General features: G+C 51.2%; 1 protein-coding gene and 1 long non-coding RNA gene across 4 annotated transcripts; one reads left to right on the plus strand and one right to left on the minus strand.

Moving 5' to 3' along the window:
* Positions 1-2,871: 2,871 nt before the first annotated feature.
* On the minus strand, positions 2,872-12,612 carry LOC118672078. Of its 2 annotated transcripts, none has more exons than XR_004972983.1 (4): positions 12,472-12,612; positions 11,930-12,144; positions 7,220-7,316; positions 2,872-3,182 (listed from the first exon to the last, which is right to left on the minus strand). It is a non-coding gene; the product is annotated as an uncharacterized LOC118672078 (long non-coding RNA). The 2 variants fall into 2 exon arrangements; XR_004972982.1 differs by having other exon boundaries at positions 11,930-12,282; positions 12,472-12,611.
* Positions 5,178-13,214, plus strand: TNFSF12 (TNF superfamily member 12). Of its 2 annotated transcripts, none has more exons than XM_036341430.1 (7): positions 5,178-5,453; positions 5,610-5,660; positions 6,194-6,269; positions 6,768-6,821; positions 6,904-6,939; positions 12,123-12,247; positions 12,442-13,214. In XM_036341430.1, the coding sequence occupies exons 1-7, from the start codon at positions 5,295-5,297 to the stop codon at positions 12,688-12,690; spliced, it is 750 nt and encodes a 249-aa protein (XP_036197323.1). In that variant the 5' UTR covers positions 5,178-5,294; the 3' UTR covers positions 12,691-13,214. The 2 variants fall into 2 exon arrangements, with proteins under 2 accessions (XP_036197323.1, XP_036197324.1); XM_036341431.1 differs by having other exon boundaries at positions 5,179-5,453; positions 5,613-5,660.
* Positions 13,215-13,479: the final 265 nt, after the last annotated feature.

Consider the following 13,479-nt stretch of genomic DNA (forward strand, 5'->3'; position numbering starts at 1 on the left):
TACTGCGTCAACAGAAGCCGCCTGACGCACAGCCCAGATACGTACGTCAACAGAAGCCGCCTGCAGCACGGCCCACATACAAATGTCAGCTGAAGCCTGCAGCTTTTCCCGGGCCCATAAAAAGCTTTCTCCTCCCCCCCAGGCTCCTTTCTCAGAAGCCGCCTGACTCAGTCCACCTGCATCCAGGTGCCTTGAATAAATATCATTTTGATTACACTGAGCCTTGAGTCGGTTCTGTGCAACCCTGGCCCAACCCGGAACCTTTGAGGAATAAAAATGTAACTGGACAATCAATGGGTCCGGGCTGCTGTCACTACTTGAGCCAATTCAGCAGAGACAGGGCTGAACCTGTATGAGCGTTTATCCCAATACTACCGGTAGTGTGGGAGAGCAGCAGGTCATCCACGAAAATCTGCTCTTCCTCCCACCCCCCACCATGAGCCAGCTGCTTATATTGGGTAGAAGGACGAAGATTACCTGGGGAAGTGGGCAAAAGAAAGTGCCAAATGGGCAGTTTTACAGGTAATGCGGGCTGGAGATTTGCAAAGGCCTGGGCATATGCAAAGGCGGGGGGTCTTCAAAGGGCTGGCAGCTCTGGTTTCTGCAACAAAGTTGTTAATCTTTCCATGAAAATAGGCAGCTCCTGGGTGAGGAGGGAATGGGGAGGATGGGCCGCATTTCCAGGTGAGCTCCCAGGTCCCACGTGCAACTCCCAGCCAGGTTAGAATGTGCCGTCTTTAATCAGAACAAAACAATCACGGCTAACAGAGCATGACTAATATTTCTTACTATGATAGCTGGTCCCCAATATTCTATTTCTGCCCCTGTCAATAAGACCAGCCACACACTGCCTGGTCACCTCGGTCTGGGAGCCCTAAATGAACCATCCGCTTGGGCAGGAATTGCAGGGGTCTCGAGGCATGACGATCCGGACAGGGACCTGCGTGGAGTTTCTGCTCATTTCAGCCTCCACTCCCTCTGGCCATCCGCCTGGAGAGCCATTGGCTACACACTCACACAAACATCACCCCTGCTTTTACACGCCCGGCCCGGGCTGTGTGTGTGTGCCTTTTCCCGGGGACTCGCTCTATGGGCTCTGAGTTGAATCACCCAGAGTCCAGCTTCCTGTCCTCCTCCCGGCCCTGGGCGGTTTCTCTTGCCCCTCCTTCTGCAGCCCGGCACCCCCACCCCCAATCCCAGAGGTCCAGGATTGGAGGGGGCAGTGAAGCAGTCACTTCTTCCTATAACATTTCTAGGGAGGCAAGCAGCCCTGTAATCCCTCGGATTGGAGCCGAGATGTCCTTCGTTTCTACCACTCATTTACGGCCTTTGAAGTCTATCCTTGGGCTCAACAGGCCTTCCAGCTGGGCGATCAGGAATGTAAACAAGGCTGCAGTAACTAAAGGAAAAAATGCCACTTTAAAACCTTCAGCGGCTGAAGTTGCCCCTGCCAGATATTCCCCTCCTCTTTTCCAGCCTTCATCAAAGTTACCGAAAGCAAATGAAAACAATCTTGTGCCTTCTCTAGAAAAATCGGTCATTTGGATTACGTGTATGGTCTTTATGTGATATGTGTTTGTCTGTGTATGATATGTGGTGTGTTTTTTGCCTCTAGATGGCATCACTAGGGTGTTCCTCACCTGAGGACATTTTCATTGATATTTTGAGAGAAGGAAAGAGAGAGAGAGAGAGAAACATCATTGATTGATCGGTTGCATGCCTCCACTGGGGCTGGGGATCAAACCCCCAACCTAAGTATGTGTCCTTACTGGGAATCAAACCCATGACCTTTGGGATGACTCTACTACTAACTGGGCCACACCGGCTAGGGGTAGGGTATAATATTTTATTGGCCTAAAGAGATTAAATACGTATATAAATTAAGCAGGACCCTATGGTCTGGGCAAAATAATTGATATTAGAACCGGTTTAAACCATAGCTGGTTTGGCTCAGTGGATAGAGCGTCAGCCTGCGGACTAAAGGGTCCCGGGTTTGATTCTGGTCAAGGGCACATGCCCAGGTTGCGGGCTCGGTCCCCAGTGCGGAGTGTGTGGGAGGCAGCCGATCAATGATTCTCACTCATCATTGATGTTTCTATCTCTCCCTCCCTTCCTCTCTGAAATCAATAAAAATATATTAAAAAACTGGTTTAAGTTTGATTGACATATTTTAGAGTGATTACCATAAAATATGTGTTTTACCTGGATTTACAATAAGTTTATGTTACGATCTTTTGATTAAGTTTGTTTGACAACCTTCCCAAAGTTTAAATTTTAAGAGACTTTTTTTTTTTTAACCAAGAAATTGAAACCAGTTCATTGGTCCTCACCATGTTGACTGAGGGAATAATAATGTAACTGGACAATCAATGGGTCTGGGCTGCCTGTGTTGTAATGTACCCCGCGAATCACACAAGGACGCCTCAAGAAGTCGAATTAAAGAGTCACATTTATTGCAATCCGGGACTACGAGGGGGCCTTTCGCTCTCCCAAATCTCGCAGTGCCCTCCCCAGCCCCAACACCAGATTTATACAGGCAAAGAGCACAGAGGTATTGATTACATCCCAGGGTTTGAATGAGGACCCTGGTTTGCACAAAGCAGTTACAGAAGCGAGATTGAGCCAATTAGTTATCTACAAAGATTAATTATAGCTTTGGGTCTTCGGACCACTGAGTTGACAGGGACACATTATCTGGAACCCTCGGGTCTTGGGATAATTGTGTTGTCCTGGTTCCCAGGTACAGAGGAATGTGCTTTCTAAAACCAGTAAGATCACAATCAATGGGATATTCACATTACAATCAATAAGGCATTCAATCTAATGGGATGATTTATGTAATTCAGAAAATCAAAATAACTTTTCTATTGTTAAGCCGAACAGCAGGGTTAGAGTTAAACTACAGTTTCTACCTGAGATGATTGCTACCATACTTCACCTGTCACAAAGATTACTTGGGGAAGTAGGCAAAAAAGGATAAGAATGGGTATGCAAAATGGACAGTTTACAGGCAATGCGGGCTGCGGGTCTGCAAATGCCTGGGAGTATGTAAAAGGCTGGTGCCTCAGGTTTCTGCAACAAGGTTGTTAATCTTTCCATGACAATAGGCAGCTCCCGGGTGTAGAGGATGTAGAGCTCCCAGGTCCCTGTTGAGCTTCCAGGTCCCAAGCGCCACTCCCAGCCTGGTTAGAATGTGCAGAACAAAACAATCATGGTTAACAGAGCATGATTAATGCTTCTTACAGTTATAGCTGGTCCCCAATATTCTATTTCTGCCCCTAACAAAGTGACTTTGAGTTATTCCAATAGACCCCTGGAACGACTCAAGGATTTGTTCTCTCTCCTTATAAAAGAAGTTTTTGAACTAATTAGGCCTATTTTGATATGCTTGAAATTGGAAGTATTTGGAAAGTCTACATGGGAAGATTTGCCAAATAAAATAATAGCTATGTTCTATTTGAATACATACATTTTAATTAAACTGTTCCATTATATACATATATTTTTATTCAAATGGATGTTCTAGAAATTTCAGCCTGCCTTAGTAAGGAACTTGCAAAGATTCAGAGCCAAGTTCAAACAGGGAGCTCTCAGGGGTAGAGGTGTCCTGTCAGTGCACTGGGTAAGCTGCTTCAGAAGTGAGATCTTAGAATATACCCCCTTACTCTAATTTGAATTAAGTATAATAAACAAAGGGGCTTCAGATACCATCATCCAGGGAAGCCCCTGGGGACTCTGTAAAGTTGGCCCCTCCTTCTATCACCTGGTTCTTACCTCTCCTCAGACCTGTAGTTACTATAATTTTCCTCCTCATTTTTAGGCCATGCCTTTTTAACCTCCTTGTCAAAACCTTCTAGCCAAATTTGTCACCTCTAGGATACAACAATTCCATATCAAGATGATGATGCTTCCGGGACTCTGGCCCATCCCTACTTTGGAAGAATCAGCTGACAGCCTCTGAGTTCCAGTCTCAAAGCCCATCCCCTTGTCTCCCTTACATCAGGCAGGGAGAGACACCTGTAGCCTACGTAGGCAGTGACTACGGCCTTTGTCAGCAGGAAGCAGTTACTAGAGACAAAACCTCCTTTCCCATCACCCCTAAAAGATTTCAGGGATGGGCGTTTCTGAGGGTGGAATGAGACAGGATAGTAAGAAGCTAGGAAAATTCTTTGGCAAGTTGAATGGGGAAACTGAGACGGATAGCTGAACAAACAGGCCGAGCAATTTACAGCCACATACAGGTCACCGCCCTAGAGATCACAGGTAGGCCTCAGCTGTATTTCAGCTCCAGGCCCAGAAAAGCAGCAAAACCAGGTGAGCAATGCCAGGACCTCGGCCCTGTTGCTGACTGATCAGTAGAGACCATGACCTTGAAAGGGCACACCTGGAAAACTGATGAACAATCTGCTGAACCCCTCTCCTGAGACCTCCCCTAAGATTCAGGCTTGCGAGAGAGAAAAATCCCTCAAGACAAAGGGCCCAACCCCCCTGCCTTTCCCTCCTCCCTCTTTTTCCCCCCACAGGCCTGTGCGCCCTAAACTCTAATGGTCCCCAGGAGACTTGCAACCAGGAAGCCAAGGGCAGCAGCAGCAGCTGGTCTGGGGCTCACCCCCTGACCCTGTCTCCAAGTCCCCCTTTTCTCTGACTTCCCAGTCAGCTAAAGCAGCCCCGCCCCGCTCACTTCTCTCCTAGAACCTTCTCAGAGAACCGAAGCAGCTCAGCCTAAGGCTCTCCGGTTGCCTCATCTATGCTAAGCCTGTCCTTGCTGCCCTCATCATCACCTGACCGTGTGTTGTTAAATCTTTCCTGCAGGAAGCCAAGAGCCCGCACAGTACTGGCTGGCCCTAGGCAGCCCCGCTCCGGCCAGGCCCCCGGTCCGGGGACAGGCAGGGCAGGTGTCTGGTAGCATGACCACCCTCACCAGGACCTGGGTGGCGTTTCTGCTCATTTCTGCCTTCATTCACTCCCTCTGCCCTCTGCCTGGAGAGCCACGGGCTGCACACCCATCTCGGACGGCTGCACTCTCACAAACCTCGCCCTGCTTCTGGGCGCCCAGGCGGAGTGCGCCTGTTCGCAGGGAATCGCTCTGTGCTGAGCAGAGCGCAGTCCGCTCCCTGAGCAGCCCGAGGCAACCACACAAACAGTGTCCGGCTTCCTGTCCTCATCCCCGCCCTCCCGCCTGGTTTCCCTTGCCCCTCCCTCTCCCCAGCCCGATCCTCCCGCCGGCTCCCCCTCCCCCGATCCCTCGGGTCCCGGGATGGGGGGGCGGTGAGGCAGGAACAGCCCCCGCCCCCATGGCTGCCCGTCGGAGCCTGAGGCAGAGGGGGCGCACGGGGGAGCCGGGCACCGCCCTGCTGGCCCCACTCATGCTGGGCCTGGGCCTGGCGCTGGCCTGCCTTGGCCTCCTGCTGGCCGTGGTCAGCCTGGGGGGCCGGGCATCGTCATCTGCTCAGGTGAGGCCCCGCTGCACACCCCTCCCGGGGCGATGAGGAGCAAAATCTACAGAGCAGTTTATGAGGCTGCGTGGGCTGAGGACAAGGGGCCAGGGAGATGGGTGGAGGGCGAGCTGTCAGGTGGAGGAGGACAGGGTGACCCTACCTCCTTCCCAGCAGGAGCCTGCCCAGGGGGAGCTGGTAGCAGAAGAGGACCAGGACCCTCTGGTGAGTGGCTGTGGGTGCTGATGGCAGGCTGCTGGGCATGGGAAGTGTGTGTGAGCTGAGGGTGCAGGGAGTGCCCTGGCTGTGTCGCCGTTCGTAGGTCTATGGGCAAGAGAGGGTGACAGCTGTGTGGTGCTGGGTTTGTGTCAGCGGAGTGAACGTGCTATTGGCTGACGGTGAAGTGGGAGTGTGAGATACGGTGGAGGAGGGATGCTGGTTGTCTGTGTAGGGTGCTTACCCACCGTGTATTCTGACTGAGTGTGGGCATGTGTGCAATGGGCCAATCGCTTGCAGGGTCTGCACTTGGTTGTGGGGTTGGGGAAGTGTGGCTGGTCTCTGAGAGGCGTGAGGGCTGAGACCTGACCCCAGAAACTTGCCTTCCCTTGGCCTCAGCCACTGTTGGCTGAGAGCTCCGTCCCCTCCCTAAGACTCCTGTGCCCGTCTGTGCCTCTCCAAACGGCCTCTGTCGATCTCAGTTTCTGTCTCTGGGAATCCCTGGCAAGGCTCTGAGTCAGCCCTGCCTTCACTTCCCCCAGGAACTGAATTCCCAGTCGGAGGAGGGCCAGGACCCTGTGCCTTTCCTGAATCAGCTGGTTCGGCCTCGCCGAAGTGGTGAGCATCTCTTTATCCCAACCTTAGTGGCTTCTGAATTCATTATTGCTTTTGTTCGTCATAACAGCCGTATGAGTGGGCAGAGCAAAAACCATTATCCTCTTTATGAATGGAGAAACGGAGACACGGAGAATGAAGGGGGAGGAGGAGACAAAGTGGGGAAGTCAGAAGCCTAGGCCCCAGCAAGCAAAAACTTATGAATGGGATAACCATGTGACCGTATATCCAGGTTTGCGGGGGACTGTCCTGGCTTACACCTGTTATCTCAGTGTGATTAATAATAGCACCCTTTCTGCTCTCAGAAGCATCCAATTTGGACGATAAATTATATAGTCGCTCTACTTATGTAGGAAGATAAGGCATGAGGTTCTGAGGCCAGAAATCTGGACAAAAATGAGGATGCCAGGGTTCTTAGAAGGGACTGGGGCTGGGGGAGTCGCTCCCGGCCCCCAGATATGTGGGGGCTGCTTTGCCCATCTGTCTTTCCTTGATTCTCAGCATCTAAAGGCCGGAAAACACGGGCTCGCAGAGTGGTTGCAGCCCACTATGAAGGTGGGTGACGGGTGAGCCGTGCCCGGGGAGGAGGGGTGAGAGGGGCAGGGCAGGTCGCACCAACCCTTCCTGTGTTTTACAGTTCACCCACAGCCTGGACAGGATGGAGCACAAGCAGGTAAGACGCTATCTCCACCTCTGTGCTTTTCCCTGACCCCCGCAGCGCTGGCCTCCTGGAAAAGGGACCCCTCAAAACTTTGACCACCCCCATCCCTGCCTTCAGCCTCAGAACCCCAGAAGCCAGTTCGGGAAAGTCCTCAGGGTTCGGTTCTCTCAGCTCCCAGACTTGGACTTTCTCTGGGATCCAGGCACGGGACCCCAGGAAGACTCCTTCCGCTCCCAGAACCCAGGCAGATTCTCCCACCAAACCACCAGCCCACCTTCTCACTCTTCTTCACCTTTGATTTTTTCCTGTCCTTCCCCTCCATATCTTCATGCGCGGATCATTTTTCTCAAAATGCTTCTAGTTTCTGTTCTTCTTTTCTCTTTTGGTTGCTTTCAGAGAGGAAGGGAGAGGAAGAGAGAAATAGAAACATCAGTGATGAGAGAGAATCATTGATTGGCTGCCTCCTGCAAGCCCCACACTGGGGATCGAGCCTGCAACCCAGGCATGTGTCCTGACTGGGAATCAAACTGTGACCTGGATCATAGTCATCACTCAACCAGTGAGCCACACTGGCCGGGCACTGTTCTTTTTTTCCAGCCCTACCATACCCCCTACCTCAGTACCTTGAGATTGGAATCTCAAACCCAGTCTACATCTTTCCCCATTCCAAACTCTCCTACCCCCTACTCTGTCCCACCTGTGTTGCCAAGCTAAGCGCACCCCCCCCCCCCATCTTCATTATTCCATTGTTCTCTGCCTGGCTTCCAGGCTTTCATGGTCTCAACTCCTTTCCCTGCACATCCTTATGAATTCTCCACACATGTTGGGCTGACTCCCCTTCCCCACCAATGTTCCTCTTCTGGACTTTGCGCATATTGTTCCCTGACTTGGAATGCCCTTCCATGTGACAGGCCAGGAGGCAAGACATAAGGGTAGTTGGTCTAGAGAGGTTGGCAGCTGAGGTGGAGAGCAGTAAGCATGTGGCTTGAAGATATGGCTTGCTTGTTGGTTGGCTGTGTAGGACAGGGGAAAGGGAGGAATCGGAAATGACTTCTAGATTTTTAAGTTGGGCATCTTTGGGAAGAATGATGCCATTTGCTAACATGGGGATAACCAGGGAAGAAATAGGTTGGGAGGCATGCATATTAATAATTAAATTTGAAATCTAATACTAAACAAGCAGATAGATAATAATAAAAAGTGAGTTCCACAAATAGATGGCTGGACGTAGTAGACAAACGCGGGCTAGGCCAGGGCTAATAACGCCAGGAGTCATTGCCATGTGAATGGTATTTAAAGCTATAGGACTGGATGAGACACCAGTGGAAAAGAGAGCCCCATGAGTGAGGCCCTTGGACACGGAGAAGTGGAGCAAAGGGGGAGAACCAGCAGCCAGAGAGAGGAAGAAAGCCCGGGCGGGTAGTGTCATGGAACCTGAGATAAGACACAGTTTCGCCCTGGCCAGTTTGGGTCAGTGGATAGAGCGTTGGCCTGTGGACCGAAGAGTCCTGGGTTCGATTCTGGTCAAGGGCACGTACCTCGGTTGCAGGCTCCTCCCTGACCCAGGCCCTGGTCGGGGTGCATCCAGGAGGCAACCAGTTGATGTGTTTCTCTCACATTAATGTTTCTGTCTTTCCCTCTCTCTTCCACACTCTCTCTAAAAATCAATGAAAAAAAATATCCTCGGGTGAGGATTAAAAAATAATAGTAATGAAAAAAAATGCTCTTCAAACTTAAAAAAAAAGACACTGTCTCAAGAAGGATGTGGCTGTCTGTGTTGAAGGCAGCTGAGAGGTCACATGAGATGAGAACAGAGAAATGACTGTGGGTTTGCTGATATAAAAAGTCAGCTGGTGACCTTGACCAGGGCAGTTCTGTGGCATAGTTAGGATGGAAGCCAGCATGTATTGGGTTAAGAAAAAATCTGAAGTAGGGATTGGAGACAGTGACAACCCTTTCCAGAAGTTTCTCTGTAACAGGAGCAGAGAAATGGGCCAGTAGGTGGAGGGGGATGTGGCTGAAGGAAAAGTCCCTTCCTTTCAGTGATAAGGAATACTACATGACTCTTAGTTACAGATAGTCTGATCATTTTATAGATGGAGGCCACTTAACTTGTCTGAGGCCATGACGATACGAAGTGGTGGAGCTGGGATTTGGGCCCAGCCAGAGTGTGCTTGTGTGCTGGACATGGTGCATGTGAGCAAGGAAGGCTGGAAACGGAGTCACTCGGAAAGAAGAGGCTGAGACGACTCTCTGTGAGATGTGGCCGGGGCCAGACTGGAAGGGAGATGGGACAGAGCTATTTAAGTGGCAGAGTTGCCAGCAACTGGTGGTGATGGGGGAATAAAGTTGGTGAAGGAGAGGGAGACATGTACCTGGTTGGGAGGTAGAACCATGAGCCAAACGTGGAATAAAGACAGTAGAGCAGCCGAAACCGGTTTGGCTCAGTGGATAGAGCGTCGGCCTGTGGACTGAAAGGTCCCAGGTTCGATTCCGGTCAAGGGCATGTACCTGGGTTGCAGGCATATCCCCAGTGGGGGATGTGCAGGAGGCAGCTGATCGATGTTTCTCTCTCACCGATGTTTCTAGCTCTCTATCTCTCTCCCTTCCTCTCTGTAAAAAATCAATAAAATATATTTTTTTAAAAAAAAAAAGACAGTAGAGCAAGTTTGGAGTTGGGGTGCCCAGCCAGTGTGGCTCAGGGGTTGAGTGTCAACTCAGGAACCAGGAACTCAGGTTCAGTTCGATTCCGATCAGGGCACATGCCTGGGCTGTGGGCTCGATCCCCAGTAGCGGGCGTGCAGGAGGCAGCCTACCAATGATTCTCTCTCATCATTGATGTTTCTATCTCTCTCTCCGTCTCCCTTCCTCTCTGAAATCAATAAAAACATTTTTTACAACCCAGGCATGTGCCCTTAACCAGAATTGAACCCCGGACCCTTCAGTCCTCAGGCCGACGCTCTATCCACTAAGCCAAACCAGCATGGGCAATACAAACATTTTTTTTTTTTTTAAAGTTTGGGGTGGCAGGCCAAGCTCAGTTTGGTTAAGATGAGTTTGGGGTGCCTGGGGCAGGATGAGAAGGGGCAGGGCTGGAGACCCAGATCCAAGTCTGTACAATAAAGGCCACAGTAACCCATAGGTGAGGATGAAAATGCCCAGAGAGCATTACATTTTCCTTGAGACAGTAATAAGGATGGGGCGCTGGAGCTAGCAGAGGATGAGGGGTTGAGGAAGGCAGCTGCTGAGGCTGCAGAGATCAGCCATTGCGGTCCAGGAGACTGGCCTGTGGACTCAAACAAAGAGCTGTCGTCCATGTTTATCTCCTTCCCTCTATCTTCCCACCAGTGTTTGCTGGGCGCCCCCTCAGAGCAGGCCAAGGTCCTGGTGCAAGGACACAGTGGTGAATAGGACCGTTGTCCCTGCTCTTTTAGGGAAGTCGGACTCCAAACTGTCACATATATAAATAAACCAGATGAGCCCTAACCGTAGGCTCAGTGGAAAGAGCGTGGGCCCTCGGACTGAAGGGTCCGGGGTTCGATTCCGGTCAAGGGCATGTGCTTTGGTTGTGGGCTAGATCCCCAGTAGGAGGCGTGTAGGAGGCAGCCGATCAATGACTCTCATCGATGTTTCTATCGCTCTATCCCTCTCCCTTCCTCTCTCTAAAAAACAAATAAAAATTAAAATAAGCCAGATGATTTCCCATGTTGGCAACTGCTATGAAAGAAACAGGGTGAGGTGGTGAAGAGATTAACGGAGGCAGGGCCGAGTCTGGCTGTTTTAACCTGGGTGCCCTGGGGAGGCCTCTCAGATGGGTTGAGACCTGACTGGCAGAAGATGCGGGCAGCCCGGGCAGGGTTCTGAGAAGAGGGAAGGACAGCACAAAGCCCTGCAGCGACAAGGAACTTGGTTCTCAGCAGGAACAGAAAGAAGGCAGAGTGGGTGGAGTCTTGTGAATGGGCGGTGCGTGTGAGATTAGATTGGAGAGGGAGGTGGTGGGGCTGTGGAGAGCCTGGGAAGCCACTTGAGGTCCTGTTCTATCACTTTATTATTTATCTTCTTTGCAATTTTCTATTATCCTAGCTCTAGATTTAAAAAAAAAAGTTTTTGTTAATCCTCACTCAAGGATATTTTTTCCATTGCTTTTCAGAGAGAGTGGAAGGGAGGGTGGGAGGGGAAGAAGAAGGGAGAAAGAGAGAGAGAGAGAGAGAGAGAGAGAGAGAGATCCCCTTGAGAGAGACACATCAACTGGTTGCTTCCTGCACCTGCCTGACCAGGGCGGGGAGTGAACCTGCAACCCAGGTATGTGCCCTTGACCAGGAATCGAACCCTGGGCTGTGCACCGACTGATGCTCTAACCACTGATCCACACCAGTCAGGGCTAGATTTTTTTTTTTTTGTAATGGCTTTATTGAGATAAAGGTGTTCTCACATACCATACCATTCACCCATTTAAAGTATATAATGAAATGGTTTTGAGTATATTTACACAGCTGTGCAACCATCACTACAGTAATTTTAGAACATTTTCATTTCCTCAAAAAGAAAACCTGTACCTTTTAGCCATGATCCCCTATTTCTCTGATCCCACAGGCTGCCAGTGCTAAGCAAACACTAATCTACTTTCTGTCTCTCCATATTTGTATATTTGGACATTTCATAGAAATCATATACTATGTTGTTCTTTATGACGGAAAGCATTTAGCATAATGTTTTCATAGTTCGTAGCATTTCTTTTTAAGGCTGAATAATATCCCATTGTATGGATATATACAGTTTTCCTTATCGATGCATCCGTTGATGAATATTTGGGTACCATTTTTTTTTAAATTTTAATAATCCAAGTAATGTGTGATTCAAGTAATGTATGTGTATACATCCTCAAAGTAACAGAGGTGAACACTATAGACTCCAAACATAAAGGCCCCCACGCTTCTCCCTCAGCCCTGCTCTTCTCCCCACAAGTGGCTGGTGACACCCTGCTGTGTATGGTTCTGGTTACCTAGGTCAGGTTTCCTCACGTAACTTCCCATGGCACGATGGGCCCCCGAGGCCATGGGTCCTCCCTTGTCCTGGGCCATCTGTGGATCTTCTGGGTCAGGTGGGCCCTCAGGGTTCACCAGCTCCGAGGGTGCCTGGGGACCGTGCGAGTCCTGTGCGGGGACCTGCCCCTCTCTTTGAACGTCTGCGTTCAGGTGTGGACGGGACGGTGAGTGGCTGGGAGGAGGCCAAGATCAACAGCTCCAACCCGCTGCGCTATGACGGCCGGAGCGGGGCATTCACAGTCACCCGGGCTGGGCTCTACTACCTGTACTGCCAGGTAAGCCCCACCTGGCTCCGCGGGTGAAGCAGGAACTGAGGACGAAGGGTTGGGTTGGAGGGGGGGGGCAAGCTAAAGGCGGGGTGGGGCAGTTTGGGGGGTGGGGGGGGGGGACATTTGGGTCTCTAAGGAAATGTGAAATGGAGATGAGGGCAAGCGAGGCCTGGACTCTGCCACCCCCTCCCCGCCCCCAGGTGCACTTTGACGAGGGAAAGGCTGTCTACCTGAAGCTGGACCTGCTCGTGGACGACACGCTGGCCCTGCGATGCCTGGAAGAGTTCTCTGCCACTGCGAGTTCCCACGGGTCTCAGCTCCGTCTCTGCCAGGTGTCTGGGCTGTTGCCCCTGCGGCCTGGGTCCTCCCTACGGATCCGAACCCTCCCCTGGGCCCATCTCAAGGCTGCCCCTTTCCTTACCTACTTTGGACTCTTCCAAGTTCACTGAGGGGCCCTGGTCTCGCAGTGGTTTTCCCAGGCTGCTGGCTCCCCACAACAACTCTCTGAGCACCCCAGTCCCCTTGGCCCCACCCCAAGCTGCTCCTCCCCTCAGACTTGCCTCTCCCTGGGTACGTTGCCAGGGCTTGTTCACGTGTTTTCCATGCAACATAAATATTCCCATTCGTCTCTGAAGAGCCCTCCCCCCCCCACCTCTGGTTCTCCACCTCGCTAGCTCCCAAACCCCTGATCTTCGACACCCCCATTTATCTCCTGGCTCCCCACCCTGGCTGCCACCCCCCGGTACACTGTTTACTATACTCTGGGTGAGGATGGGTCCCCATACCCCTCTCAGGCACTAGGAGAAGCTGGATACCAGAGAGACTGGGACGAGGCCAAGAGTCTCCGATGTGAGGGCTAAGGGACCAAGACAAGTTCCTCCCCTGAAAGTTCCCTGTGGATTTTTAAAACAGATTATTTTTATTATTATTGTGACAAAATGTTGATAAGTAGAAATTAAAGAGAATAAGTCACGGTTGCTCTCTTTATTGGGTGTGTGGGGGGCCTCCTCAGGGGAACTGCAAGCCCTGAGAAGGGGGTCTGGGGAGTGGGGTGCAGGACACCTGGGACTCCAGGTCCGCACGCAGACTTGCCAGTGGGGACCCACAGGCCTCTGGCCCCCGAGGTGTGAGCAGAGCGTGGAAGGGCAAAGTGCCAGGAAACAGAATCAATCCTCTGCCCAAGGTCCAGCAGAAGTGGCCTCATTTACCTAGGAGGCGGGCTTCCTCCCGCGGGGAAT

This window comes from Myotis myotis, unplaced genomic scaffold (assembly GCF_014108235.1).
Source record: "Myotis myotis isolate mMyoMyo1 unplaced genomic scaffold, mMyoMyo1.p scaffold_m19_p_17, whole genome shotgun sequence".
In the NCBI taxonomy this organism is placed as follows: Eukaryota; Metazoa; Chordata; class Mammalia; order Chiroptera; family Vespertilionidae; genus Myotis; species Myotis myotis.